The sequence below is a fragment of the Natator depressus genome, chromosome 7 (genome assembly GCF_965152275.1).
Source record: "Natator depressus isolate rNatDep1 chromosome 7, rNatDep2.hap1, whole genome shotgun sequence".
In the NCBI taxonomy this organism is placed as follows: Eukaryota; Metazoa; Chordata; order Testudines; family Cheloniidae; genus Natator; species Natator depressus.
The window spans coordinates 89,258,988-89,274,168 of NC_134240.1; the positions used below are offsets into that span (position 1 = coordinate 89,258,988).

The 15,181-nt window shown below is 38.1% G+C and overlaps 1 protein-coding gene across 1 annotated transcript in view; it reads left to right on the plus strand.

Annotated features, from left to right (window-relative positions):
• Positions 1-13,694, plus strand: part of MINPP1 (multiple inositol-polyphosphate phosphatase 1) — a 38,841-nt gene extending 25,147 nt beyond the window's left edge. The window contains exon 5 of the mRNA XM_074959978.1: positions 10,533-13,694. Within this exon, the coding sequence (XP_074816079.1) occupies positions 10,533-10,932 (400 nt within the window). The 3' untranslated portion in view covers positions 10,933-13,694. The remainder of the gene's footprint in view (positions 1-10,532) is intronic.
• The last annotated feature ends 1,487 nt before the right edge of the window (positions 13,695-15,181 follow it).

The following is a 15,181-nucleotide window of genomic DNA, read 5'->3' on the forward strand; positions in this document are numbered from 1 at the left end:
TGCACAATAATCTCTTAATTGCGCCAATATTTTTGACAAAACTTTTGTGTGCCAGTAATTAAATATGGATTCATAAACTCCATTGAAATTCTTCTTGGCATCACTCTATTTGAACAATAAAACCCCGCAGATTTTTATGCATTAATTGTAAGATAGCTTGTTTGGATTTAAAACTTACTCCAAGAGCAAGATACATAATTTCCGTGTGCTTCTGTGCTTTGCAGAAATGGCAATAATGTTCAGCTGTCTGTCTGTCTTTTTCTTTCTGTCTTTGTGTTAATGTTAAATGGCATGCATCTTTTGGATGCCATGATAAATAAACACAAGAGGTAGCAGTCTGGTACTCCGTTTTGTGAACAAGGTCAAAATTGAATATAATTAGATGTGCAAGATGTTACCGCTTCGGTTGATCTGTGGCTTCCTATCCCATGTCAGCTATTTCTTTAGGAATTATGGAGATAACTCATTTAATGGTTACCAGTACACTTTGAAGAAAAGGCACTATTTCTTTGTCACGGAAGCAGTTGATAACTGGACTTAACAAGCTTGCACAAATTAGAGGACAACTGAGCAGTGTGTTATATAACATTAAGAGCTTTATTTAAGGAAATGGTCATATGATCATTCTCATACAAAGGCTTATGGTTTCATACATAGAGGATTTTCATTTGATCCATTATATATAAACAATGAATATATGGTTTATAAGGAAAGATCTGTTTTTGAGTTTTCTTAAGTTATTGATGTTTTCAGGGAAGAAAACAGCTACAGGTGTCTCAAAGGTAAATTGATCTGTCCAGTAAGATGATGATTAAACATTCATAGAGTATAAAATATCAGCTTTAGTAAGAGAATACAATGGGCAGGTGTTGGGTTAGTTCTGTGCTGAGTAGTTTTTAATTCTGATTGCTCACACTTTTGTGTTAACTTGCAATTCTAAAGAAGCATATTTCTCAATGGCAGTTTATCAAGTGAAAGTCACTGTTAAGGGGGCCTCGTGACTTTCATGACAGTATGACTCCTAGTCCTGTAAGAGAACAATAGTTGGTTTATATAGAAAATAATTAAGGATTTTAAGATTTAAAATCTAAGCGCTCTGCAATGAACAATTGGTGTACTGTAGCCAACACTATAGGCCTCTTATGCTTTCTGCTTTCTAAAATGTCATCTGGAGGTTTCATATGCAATTAGGGAGAAATGCTAGTTGAAGTTGAGGATAAGTCACATTTGTTTCCTTCCCTATGTCACCCATACAACGATGCCAAAACTATACTCGTTACCTGAAATTTTGCTTGTGATTTTTGTATCATAAAAGAATTTTTCTAGAAATTTCAAGGCAAATTAGACAATGAGAAGATTTTTCACTACTGGAAGCTTTTTCTTAACAATTCTTGTGTCATAACTTCTTCGAGTGCTGATCTTTATGTGTATTCCACTGTGGGGATCCACGTGTCCAGAGTTGGAGAATTTTGCAATTAGTATCCGTTGACCCACGCCTGTGTCCTTGCCCTCCTCGTGCCTCCAGCTGAACAGATAAAGGGTGGGGTCGGCCAACTGCCTCTACAGTCCTGTCTGTACCATGAGTCTAAGTATGGCCCAAAGCAGATGAGGAGGAGGAGGGTGGATAGTAGTAGAATACAGAGAGAGACCACACATCTTGAACAACCACCAGTTATAACATAAGTAACCTCCTCTTCTTTGAGTGCTGGTCCCTATGTGTATTCTACTGTGGGCAACTGACAAGTTGTACTCAAGGAGGATGGCGCAAGGATGCAGGGAGCAGAGCTGTTTGAAGGACCACCATCCCAAAGGATGTGTCAGTTGCAGAGGTGGTAGGGTCTAGTAGACTGAGCATGGGACTGGATAGTAGCATTTTAACAGGAAACATATTTTTTAAATGTACAGCCTTATAAGAATAATGATTTTAAAAGTAGGTGAGGGAATGCCTGGAAAACTTACACATATACAAATGAGCCAGTCCTGGTGATGAGTGTTCTTGAATAGTAGGAGAATTGGCCATAAAGCTTCCAAGGATAAGATTATTGCTTGCTACTACATCACCACCTAGAGTAAAAGATTGAGCCCCATTCCCTGAGCGGCCTGCTTGGTTTATGATTTTGGGTGTGAGGAGAAGTGGGGAGGCATAGGCTCTGGGGTGATGCTGCATGAACTTGGTGGAAGGGGAGTGGCAGATATATAGTGGTCCTTCCCCTTTATCCCACAACACACTGGCCAGCTAAGCCAAGCTGGTGTAAGGAGGGAGTAGCCCATAAGGGTCTTCAGTAATTTATATCTTCAAGGATGATACAGTTATGTGCTGCCCCTTACACAGAGGTAAGGGGTAGGTCACAATCCAATCCCAGATCATGGGGAGTCAAGAAGAGCTAGTAAAGTACCAGAAAATGGAGAGAAACAAATGTTGTGAACTTGAAAAAGGAAAGGTGTCATCCTGACCTCTATTGTCCAATGTGTGTGTGTGCGCGTCTATGGAACGGCATCTTCTTTATAATAATGGAATAAATATTCAGAGACAAACCTAAATCATCTTCAGGATAAAATCCTGAGCAATAAGCAATGTGGTTTTATAAAGAACAAATTTGGCTAGAGAAGCTTGATTTGGGGGCGTGCTATATTATTCAGGAATGGAATTACAAAATAAGTGTTTGAAAGGGACACAGGAAATGTTGCCTGGCTGTAATTCAATTTAATTTAGACTTACAAGTACTCTATGCTCCTGTTGGATCATATTAAAGAAGTTCTGTATTAAAATCACAAATGAGTTTGATTCCCCATAGTTTAAATTCCAGGGTATTACTAATTAAGAGATCTCTTGGTTTTTGGTACTGTTTCTCTCCCTCTGTGTGTGGAACTTGCAAGCTGCTAATTGCGTTAGTACATTCTAAGACAGAGTCTGTTCTCAAAGCAATTCACAGAGAGAGAGAGAGACTCAAAGCAATACTCTAACAACAGAAACAGCACCCAGAGGCTCCCCGCCCTTTTGTTGTATTAACAATTGTAATTAAAATAGAGATAGAGGATGTATGTGGATGGATGCTTGGTGTGGATAATAACTGAATGATCAGGGAGGTGCCAGCCTAAGAATCCAGTGTCCATCAGCTGAAGAAGGTGTCAAGTGGAAATAACCAGAGGACCCCCGGAGGGCAGACTGGAATCCACCCAACAGCCTCAAGAATGGGAGAACCAAAGAATAAGATAACATCTAGCAGCACGGAGCCGTCAGGAATGTGCTATCCGCTGATTGATTCAGCAACAGCATGATGAAGCAATTCCCATAGACTGGCATAGGAAGAAATTCCTATAAAAATAGATTCTAAAAAGTGAGAACTTTGGGGTCTGATTCTGCAAACCAACTTCCAGGAGCATCAGATGAGCATCTGACAAGGCCCTGCTCCCTCCTCATGTCCAGGCCACCTGGCCAGTGGCTTGGCATGAGCAACTCTAAGGCTGGTAACTATGATAACAACCTTGCAGAACCTGTGTGTGTGTGTGTGTGTGTGTTTGTATGAATGAATGTGTGAATAAATATGAGATTGAATGGAATGTTATAGCTATAACTAACTGCTTACTAAGATTCTTTCTGTATTCACAATAAATGTGGTATTTTGCCTTTTCCCCTTTAATAAGATCCTGCTGGTTTTTAATTTATTGGTATAACACTCCAAGATAAATTTTAAATAACTTTGTCTGTCAGTACTGTCCAGTGAACTGTAGGATGGTTAATATAGCTTATTTTGGAGAATGGAGTGTTCCCTTCAGATTTTGTTTGGGTATTATATGTGTCCTGCTTTCTGTCCTAGGTGAGAGAGCCTGATATGTTCTATTGTTTTCTGGAGACCTTGGTACCAGAAACATATTGACAAACTGAATCAGAAAGATCAACAGAAATAAATAGAAGGCAATATTGCTGTGGGAGGAGGGGAAAGGAGCAAAATCCTTGTAGGTGGATGGGAAGGTAGAAGGGAGATGCAAAAAACTTAGTATTTAAAAGGTGAAACACAAAGAAGATAGGATTGTTCAGGGTAATAAAGGGAATATTAAAAATAATTAAAATGGGACAGCTAAACTGAATGTCTTAACAAACTTCTGGTAGTAGAAACCCATTTTTTTGGCACATCTAAAACTCAACTAGATCTAGCACTAGGAAATGTATATTAGGGAATGATCCTGTGTTGGATGAGGATGGTTTAGATGATAGGCCTTTTCAATCTCTCTTGTCTAAGATTTTGTTAGCTGAAGTATTGAAGATGATTACACATGGATAAGTCCCTTCTAAATTGTTTTGGGGTTGAATAAACTTAATGATTGTGCTCCACTATTTCTTTTTAGCCTAGTTTCTGGGCGCTTTCATTTTAGTTCTGCAGTAAATCTGTATAGCTCAAACCTTGCAATGGGGCTTTGTGCTTGTGGACTTACACCAGTACAATGCCCCCATTAAAATCACTGGGGCTGGGTAGAGGTACAGGGGTTCACCCACACAAAGCAGTTTGCAGCATCATGATCTTAGCTGCTACAACAATATTTATAATTAAGTGGACTTGATCTACACATGATCAGATGCAAATCATTGGATTTGTGAGGATGAAGAACACCATTCTGGTGCTTTATTTTGAGGAGTTTAGGAGTACATAGGCATTTTATTGGTAGTTTGCATGGTGGCGAATTTCCCATCCCTATGATGCTTTCAAATGCAATTATGTGTGAAGGTGTACACCATTATCTAACAATTATATAAATTGCACTTAGAAGAAGGGTGGTGATGGTCATAGATTCCCTTCTGAGGGAGATAAAGGCATCCATCTGCCCGACTGATGATACTGCCCGACTGATCAGACCATAGTGACTGCAAGGATCTGGGAGTGAGGGTTAAAGAATCAGGCACACAGGTAGTGGTATCATCAGTCCTTTCAACTGATGGTAAAGGCCCAGGTAAGGATGGACACATCCTGGAGGTCAATAGAAATCACTGCAGATGGTGTCAACAGGAGGACTTTGTCTTTCTTGACAATAAGGAGATGATCTGTGGAGGAGGACTACTGCACCTGACAAAGGGGGAGAGCTTATCCACAACTTCTAGGGAACAAAGTTTCAACCAGTGTGGTCGAAGACAGCATTTTTCCTGAGCTTCTGTCTATCTGTGTAGCTGGAAGTGATTTTTGGCACTTAGGACATAATTTTCCCATTCAGCATGTGTGCACCTTACTGCTTATTAAAGGTAGTATTTAGAGTAGGAATTATCATTTTACAGGTGGAGAAACTTCTGCAGAGGTTAAACCCACGATCCCAGAAGTCAGCCAAGATTCCAATTGGCTCATGATCTGAATTCTGTGCTCATGCTGCTAGACACTGTATAGAAAGAATTTTTAATAACATTTTTGGTTCTAGCGTTAATAAACTATTGATCATAAGATACATAGATATAGATTTGTATAGTTCTGAACCATGGTTAATTTGCTTAAACAAGGTTAATTTACATTTATAGTACATATATTTATACAGCCTCATATAAATAACTCCTTCAAGGAAATCAGCAGTGTCTTGTCATTATGATGGCAGTTTTCATAGTGGTGAAATTGACTCCCTAATGGTCTACTTTCAAGTGAAGTATGTGTATAGATGCACATAACTATAGAAGAGTTATATAAATTAGCCCTATACAGTACTTGAGGTTGTAACTAAGCCCTGCCGTTACCATCTGAAGTAAGGGAATTCTCATACCTCAAAAGGGAACTAACTGGAGAAGTATCTATTTTTTTTTTTTTTTTTTTTTTTTTTTTTTGGACAAAGCAAAATAAGTAGCAAACTTTGGCATAAGTTGCTATGAATTCTTTGTTCCTTTTTTTTGGGAGGACTTGAATTAACTCACTGGTGCTGGACATTCTCCAGTTTCATATCAGTGTGGACATCTTCCACTTACCTCCATGGCCCTTGGAAAAAGCTATAGTACCTTCTTTCACTTCTTGGGTTCACTTTTTTGTTTTTGTGTTTTACAGGAGTCTTTTTCTAGCATCCTCCTCTAGCTGCTGATCCTGTAATTCTGGGAGAGACTGGCAGATGCAATTGTAAATTGGATATTGCCAGTCTTCCTTCCTTCTTTTTTTAGCCCCTTTTATGGTTGGTTCTTATTTTCCTGCTCCTGAGATGGTGCATTCTTTTTGGCTATCTAGTGTCCTCAGGAGTTTTACCTGTGCTCCTCATTATGACTATGCCTGGCCCCTTTACAGATGTGCTAAGGTGGAAAAGTTCCACGTATCCTTTCTTGAAGTTCTTCCTATCTCTGGTCACAATCCAGCCTTCAGTTAGAAAATGTGCATGACGTCTCTGCATAATGAAAGTAGAGAGAGAATAAGGCAGTAGCATCTGCCAGAAAAACAAATGTTTCCTTGGTAGTAGCAGTTGTGAATGGCTGCAGTAAGCTAAACATAATTCCCCTTTTTTAGCATGATACACGAACACAGAATCTGATACTATGGATGTATATCGTTTTTTTTCCAGTGTGCAAAATAGATAATCCTGTGGTAGTTATACTGCACCAAAGAAGAAATATACCTTTTTTTAAAAACTATGAATTTGTTTGCTCTGGTGTGATTTGAAGTTCACACTTAAAAGTTTCAGAGTAGCAGCCGTGTTAGTCTGTATTCGCAAAAAGAAAAGGAGTACTTGTGGCACCTTAGAGACTAACAAATTTATTTGAGCATAAGCTTTCGTGAGCTACAGCTCACTTCATCGGATGCACAAATTCTGTAGCTCACGAAAGCTTATGCTCGGATAAATTTGTTAGTCTCTAAGGTGCCACAAGTACTCCTTTTTCGTTTTACTTAAAAGTTGTAACCTCAAAAAACACACTTGAATTTTATTGCAGTTTGATGTTATTTATTAACATGAAGTGCTAATAAATTGTGCAATTAACATAATTTATACCTTAGCACTAATTTGCCCTTATCTCTTGTATGTTTGTCATAGCAGTTAGAGGTTCTGAATGGCTTACTGTACCAGAATTGCTGTTTTGAAACCTTAAAGCTTGCCAGCTTCAAGATGATTGCAACTTGCGGGCTTTATTAAGTCATCCTAGGTGCTATCCCTTGGATTCACTCTAAAACATGAGGTGATTTAAAATGGCGCTGTCATATAAAATGCTGAGCTGACTTAAGTATTTATCCAGGGCATTTGAAGAGGAACAGTATCTTAAATACAAGTTGTATTACTTTGCTAAACAATCTTTGCTTTTTTCCCTAAAATAAGCAAATGGCCAAAAACAAGAGACCCTGGTCGCAGCTCCCCTAGATTACCTTAGTTACACGGTGTAATGAAGAACCAAGCATTGTCATTCTAATAATTCACATTCATCAGAACAAAATACAGTGAAAACTATATTGGCTATCCAAAAACATTGCCTTATTTACGCATCATGTTTTCGATTGTTTAGGCTTAATAGCAATGTGTTAGAGTTTTGGCAAACTTTTCAACACACAAGTCTCATGATGGAGAGCAATTTTGGTGTTATATTTTGAAACAGATGGAGATAGGTGCCTTCTCTGTCCCCACCCCATAATCTCCCAAATCAATCCTTGTAAGGAAACTCCACTTACATAAGACTCCATAAAGCTTACTTTATAGCGGTTTCCTGCTTATCTGCCTCTTTCCAGGGTTTCTGCTGGGGGAGGAAGCAATGAGATCCCAAAATTTGTCTTAAAGTTCATATCCAAGTTCTTAGCTTGTGATTAGACACGTTAGTTAACTTTGAGAGGGAAGAGGTTGAACCTGACAATTTGCATGGACGATCTGAGATAAATCTTCATATATCATATGGATGCACACAGTTCAACTCTTCTTGACCTGTTTCAACATAGTTATAGTGCACTGCAATAAATCATAGATATGTAGGGCTACAAGGGACCTCAAGAAGTCATATGGTGATCCACTGATGCTGAGACAGGATTAAGTATACCTAGACCATTGCTGATAGGTGTTTGTCTAACCTGGTCTTAAAAGCCTCCACTGATGGGAATTCTAAAACCTCCCTAAGTAATCTTTTTCCAGTGTTTCTCTACCCTTTTAATTACAAGCTTTTCCTAATATCTAACCTGATTCCCCCTTGCTGAAAACTAAGTCAATTACTAGTTGTCCTACCCTCCGTGGACACAGAGAACAATTGATCATCATCCTCTTTATAATAACCTTTTACATATTTGAAGACAAGTATATCTCCCCACCCCCCACCCCAGTCATATTCAATTTGTGATCCACTATAACCCCAGATCCTTTTCTGCAATACAGTTGCCTGGCCAGTTTTTCTCTGTTTTGTATTTGTGCATTGGATTTTTCCTTCCTAAGTATAGTACTTGTCTTTATTGAGTTTCATTTTGTTGATTTTAGACCAGTTTTCAAAGGTCATTTTGAATTTGTGCTTACATCCCCTCCTAGCTAGGTGTTACCTGCAGATTTTATAAGCATACTCTCTGCTTTTTCATCCAAGTCATTAATGAAAATATTGAATAGTACTGGGCCCACCCTCTGAGGCCCCACTAGTAATGTCGTCCTAGCATGTCATTGAACCACTGATAACTACTTTTTAAGAACTGTCTTTCAACCAGTTATGCACCCACCTTATGGTAATTTAATTTAGACCGTATTTCCCTAGTTTGCTTCAGAGAATGTCATGTAGGATTGTGTCAGAAGCCTTACTAAAATCAAGATTTATCACGTCTACTGCTTCCTCCTTAGCCATTGGGCTGGTTACCCTATCAAAGAAGGAAACTAGGTTGCTTTGACATACATACTCATATTGGCTAGTACTTAACACCTTATCCACTAGGTTTGAACAAATTGATGGTTTAATAATTTGTATCAGTATCTTTCTGGGTATCAAAGTTAGACCAGCTGGCCTATAATTCCCTAGGTCCTCTCTGTTCCCCTTTGTAAAGATGGGTTCTGTTTGCCCTTCACTAGTACTCTAAGACCTCCATGAGTTTTCAAACATAATCACTAAAGATTCAGCGATTACTTTGGCTAGTTCCTTAAGTACTGTAGGGTGTACTTCATCTGTCCCTGCAAACTTGAATACATCTAATTTATCCAAATACTCTTTAACCTGTTTTGACCCAAGATTGTTTTCCTTTGTCAATATTAAATGTGTTTCACATGAGGTCATAATTAACCTTTTTAGTGAAGAATGAAGTGAAATAGGCATTAAACACTTCAGTTTCTCTGTCCTCTGTTGTTTGCTTTCCTTTCCCGTTAGGTGATGGACTTACAACTAGCCAGGAACATAAAGGATAAAAAGTAATTCAGTTACAGTTTTGCCTTTCTGATTTTGTCCCTACATGTTCGTACTATTATTTTGTACTTTCCCTTGTATATTCTTGTCCTTGTTTCCAGTTTGTACAATTGCTTTGACTTTCAAGTTATTAAAAAGCACCTGATGTAGTCATTGTTCTTAGTGATGTTCTTATCTGTCCTCCACCTTGGGATAATTTGCTGTTGTGCATTTATTATTGTGTGTCTCTTAGAAACTGCCACCTCTCCTGGATTCCTTTTCCCATAGATTTCTGTCCCATGTGACCATGCCTACCATTTCTCTGATTTTTCATCATCAGATATTTTTATTCTGCTGCTCTCACTCTTTCCTCAGAATCACAAACTCTTTTTTTGTGTGTGTGTGTGGTCACCTTCACACAAGTTGCCTTCCACCTTCAGATTCTCAACCAGTTCCCCCATTTGTCAGAATAAAATCTAAAATAACCAGCCCCTATTTACTCCCTCTACCTTCTGAAACAAAAATGCTGTCCGCAGTACATTCTAAAAACTTGGTGGACCATCTGTGTCCTGCCATATATTTTTTTGAACAAATATTTGGGCAGCTAACGTCTTCCATTATCACTAGGTCCTGTGCTTTGGATACTTCTGTGGTTTATTCTAAAAATGCTTGATACACTTCTTCTTCCTGATTTGGTGGCCTTATAGTAGATCCCTGCCATGACATTGTCCCTGGTTTTTTTCCTTTTATCTTCACCAAGAGTCTTTCAACAGGTTTGCTTTTCACCAGATATCAGAGCAAGTGTCTTAGTATATAATGGAACCTTCATCTGTTTTTTTTTCCGTGCTTGTCCTTTCTGAACAGGCTTTGCCTGTCTATACTAATATTTCAGTCATCTGATTATTTCAGTAATGCCAAATAAGTCGTCATTTTGTCGGGGTACTAGAACTTCTGGTTACTACTTAGCAATTAATTGATAGTAATAGTACTTAATAGGTAAAATACAGCTGCTAATGTTTTTTAAAAGTACAATTACATTTTTGATTGTTACAAAATACATTTTAAAATGTTTTGGTTTTTTTAAAATAAAAGGTTTCAGATAGTTGGACACCTCTGTTTCCAAATGGGTTTTTAGTAAACGTCAGTGTAAAACAAATGTTTAAAATCTACACTTTTTGCTAACAACTGAACAGTACACTAGTATTTGCTTTTAAACACAGATGACTATCTTGCTTATGCTCCACTTTATGTTTTCTAGTTCCATGCCCATTTCTTCACCTGTAATCCTGCAATTTGGACATGCAGAGACCCTTCAGCCACTGCTTGCTCTAATGGGTTTCTTCAAGGATGAGGAGCCCCTTGCCGCTAACAATTACGAAAAACAAATGCATCGGAAGTTTCGTAGTGGTCGCATTGTGCCTTATGCCTCAAACCTGATATTTGTGCTTTATCACTGTGACCAAGCTAAGACCCCTGAGGAGGAGTACCAAGTACAGATACTATTGAATGAAAAGCTGCTGCCATTTCCTCACTCGGAGGAAACTGTCTCTCTGTACACAGATCTGAAGAACCATTATAAGGACATCCTTCAAAACTGCCACTTCAGTGAGGAATGCAAATTATCAAAAACTAATGATACTTCCACTGATGAACTTTGAGGGAGCAGAACAGAGCAAATATCATGGAAATTGATTTCTGGTATGCAGTTTGGTGTGTGTGGTGAACAAGTGTTTCTCATCAGTGTTGGTTTTTTATTTCCTGCTCATATATTCACATTCTTCTCTTACATCTTTAAACTGATGATAAATGCTTATTCCTATGTCTTAATTCAGGGATTTCTTAAAGTTCTAAGTATATATTGTCCCTATTGCATGAGCACAATTTTGAAAATAATTTCTTTAATTAACCTGGCTGTTGGGATAAGCATTTGTTACAAATATGAAGATGCAAGGTAACGTATATTTATACATTTATATGCATTACTATATAATTTATTTATATTATTCCTGTTTTCTAAGCTTGCACAGTAGATAGGTTTAGTGGACCAGGAGACTTTAGCTTACCAGAATGGCACTTAATGGGACTGATGGCATTTCCCTCTCATCTGACTCCCTCGTTCTGTCGTTCCTTCTGTTTCTTAGTGTTTCTCTGATGTCTCAAGCATAAAATGATCCTCTCCTATTTGCTTATTTTGCAGCTAGATGTTGGCTGCCCTTTCAGGGTTCAAGAAGGAAAGGGCGCAAAGTGCTTTCTCCCCAACCACTGTCTAGGCAGGAGTCAGCCATGATTCTAATTCCCGCACTCTTTTGAGCATAGCAGCTTCCTTGGATAGTGCCCCCAGGGGTATTATCCATCCAAAAAGACGCAGGGAGTTGAATTTCCATGGCATAAAGACTTCTTCAGCCTACCTGCCAGAGCTAATTGGTCACTGAGGGAGGCGTGTCCTGAATTTTCTGAAGCCGTGCAGTGGCTGTTGCTCTAGAAGATGTACCAATCCTCTGCCAGTCTTATAGGTCTCCTTCAATGTCATACTGTTCTTGTTTAACAGTTCAGGGTAAGGCATACGAATATTGCATGTTTGGCCCCATTCAGACTGGATTTCCTCATCCTCTGACAAGTGGTAGTGATAGTAAAGTCTAATAACTATCAGGCAGAGATTTTTTTATTATTGTTCTGGAACCAAATGCTATCGTTATATTAGCCACCTTGGGCTTTTTTGGGTACATCTACTCTGCATCTGGGAGTGTCTTTCCCAGCTTGGGTCAAAAGACATGCACTAGTTCCGCTTGAGCCAGCGTGCTAAACAGCAATGTAGCCAAGAGTAGCATGGGTGGCCGCTCGAGCTAACCACGTGAGTACTAACTCACTGGACACCCTGGGTTCATACACGTTTGGCTAGCCCAAGCTACTACCTGTGCTGCCTCCAGCTACACTGATGGTTTTTGCATGCAGCTCGAGCAGGGCTAACGTGTGTCTGTCTACCTGAGCTGGGAACCACACTCCCAAATGCAGTGGAGATGTACCCCCTGTCTATGTGCCAGCCAATCCTTGAAACAGGACTGTTTATTCTAAAAGAATGGACTACTTGTTCCTTGAGTACAGTATTGCTAATTTTTAAAGGAGATTGCACCTGTATTAAAGTAGGATTAATTGCCACTGAAAAATGTAAGATACTGTAAAGAAAATTTTAATATAAAAAATGCAGATAGTTACAAAGAATAAGTGTCTGAAATAGAATACAGATACGGAAAACAGTCAAATAGAATCCATTATCATGATTGTCTCATTAGGCAGATCAGATTGAGAAACGTCAAGACCCTGAGAAACGTCAAGACCCATAGAAACCAATGAAACTCGAGCAGTTGCAAAATTATAAGGAGTAAGATTCTAAGTGCCTAAATCCCACTGAGTTTCACTTAGGTGCTATTGAAAATTTTGCTCATGTATTCTATTGTTTGCAAGTCATATTGGTTAATTGAATGAGTAGGGTCAAATCAGATGATAAAATAACTTTTTGGAATATAAAATTTGAACTCAAAATAATTTTGAAATAATTTGATTTTTAATACATTTCTAATGGAACAATCCCTATATTTTTATAGTTTCAATCTGTTTTACAAGGCTTAGCATTATGCTGGGCAGTACAGTGCTGTATTGTAAATATGACAATCTCAATGAAGGGATAATGGTTTGTCACTGAATGGAATTACTAAACGTTGGGAATTTCTAAACATTTGGAAACATTCTTAGTGAAATATTAGTACCTTAGTAAAGCTAAATCACTGCAGTTATCTTTTAAGTGAATCAAGTACTGATAGGATGGATAAGGAGCGTCATTCATCCTGAAGCAAATGTGGCAAAGAAACGAACTGTCAGTATTTGTATGATCCTTTCTGTTTTATCTCCACCTTCATATCAGCTTTTTCTCTTGCTTGATCCTATCTTGAAGCTATAGTAGTATATGACTTCAGTTTATTGTCATAAAAAGCATTTTCATAATACTCATTTTTATGGGCTTCACTGCAGGAGCAAGTGGGGAGAAAAGCTATGAAGAATTAAACTTTTTCTAAACGCACTTAGCTTAAATACAAAGTAAGGATAAGGAATCGTGAAAAGCCCCCCTGAAACAAATAAACTTCTGTTTCCAGGAATGAGTCACCTTGTTTTAATGAGACTGTGTTCTGGTTTTGAACCTTATGAGATGAAATGTTTTCCCCATTGAAGTTGGAAGTTTTTTTCCACTTCTAGGAGCCAGGATTTCACCTATGAAGTTTATTAAAAGGGATCAGATGACAAAACTGGAGTATATAGACAAATTGGACATAAGCCTCCTATAACTAAAGCAGCTGCCTTTTTCATTCACTTAAATTTGCTCCAAGATGGAGGTACTACTGAGTAGTCCCATCCACTGTAGTGCATGGAGGCTTTTTGGGGGGGGTGGGTGGGGGGAGGAATGTGTAAAGGGAAGCAGAGGTGGGTTCTGTTTTTCAGTGGAGGACAATTCAGTAGTGTCTGCCAGTCAATCAATGTGCTTGGTGGAAAATCAGTTTGAATAATTGAAATTGTGCTATTTTGGTACTGCTGTATTATGTGTAAGGTGTTTTGGAAAACTGAAGCTTGATTTACTCGTTTGGCATAATCAAATGTTTGGTTTTGGAGCTGGTTATTTCAGACAGTGGCTTTAATTTTGCAGAATTCTAATAAAAGGTTACAGATGCAAATACATATTTTGAAAATGTACTACATGAACGTTGTAAGTGCTCCTTAAACTTTTAACTTGGGTTGGGTGATTTTAGTGTAACCTGGTAAATTTAAAATAAACTTGCTGTATAGTAAATGAAAAAGGAAACTAAGAAAGATAAGTGTGCTCTATTACAGAGTTGGGTGCTAGTCCTGCTATCAGCAATGCACAGATAGACTGCTGTGTCTTGTGGTCAATTGCATGATTGGAACCTTAATCCCGCAGTATTCACTATGACTTGAATAATCTTTTTCCTTTGGCAAGCTTTCTGAGTTATGCATTTGAGACCTTACTTGTGCTGATGCAAGGTACTCCTTGTGTCTGGAGAGGTATGAGCAAAACTAATTTTGTTACTTTTTTAATAGTAAAATCTTGGCAAAGTAACACCGTAGGTATGTGTTGCTTATCAGTTGAAGCCTTAATTTGCAATCGTTCTGCAATCAAAAACACTCTGACTACAACATTGGATCTCTTATATTTAATGCTACTATTGAATACTTGAAATAGTCTTTACTAAGAATTGTTTGAAGCTAGAGCAATCTTTCTGGCATCTTTTAGCTGACCACCTCTTAATTTTTCATACTAAACAGCGAATCTCAACGCTGTAATTCTGGCTAGCGTAAAGTTGTCCAGTATTTTTTACTATACGTAGTATGTATTTGCAGTGGTACTGTAGGTGCTTGGATGAAAATAATTGGCTTTGGCCAAACCTTTTAGTACTGTGAAGTATGAAAAGTCTCACCCTATTTGGTGTAAAGAGATATCTAATCTCAGTAGCTCTGTCAGCAACAATAACTACACAAGGGTCTCTGGCAAATACTGCAATTTCTTGCAAATACAGTTAGTAACTACTTTATTTGAAATTTTATATTAGCATAATCGTATTGATGTACCTTTCTCTGGTTAATGTAAACCTTGAAGTGGGGGTTGATGTACATTACCTACATATTAACCAATAACTTTATTTTTCAATTTGTATTTTGGAGTGCATTGTATTTACTGATCTTTGTGGGGGGTCTTATTTGAAAGGATAATAGTATGCCAAATTAAACTTCTAACAGACTATATTAATATTTCTGATACACAACTTAAAGGAGTGAAATGCAATTTAAAGAATTAGAATAAATAACTATCATGACAAGGGCCCTACCAAATTCACAGTCCAT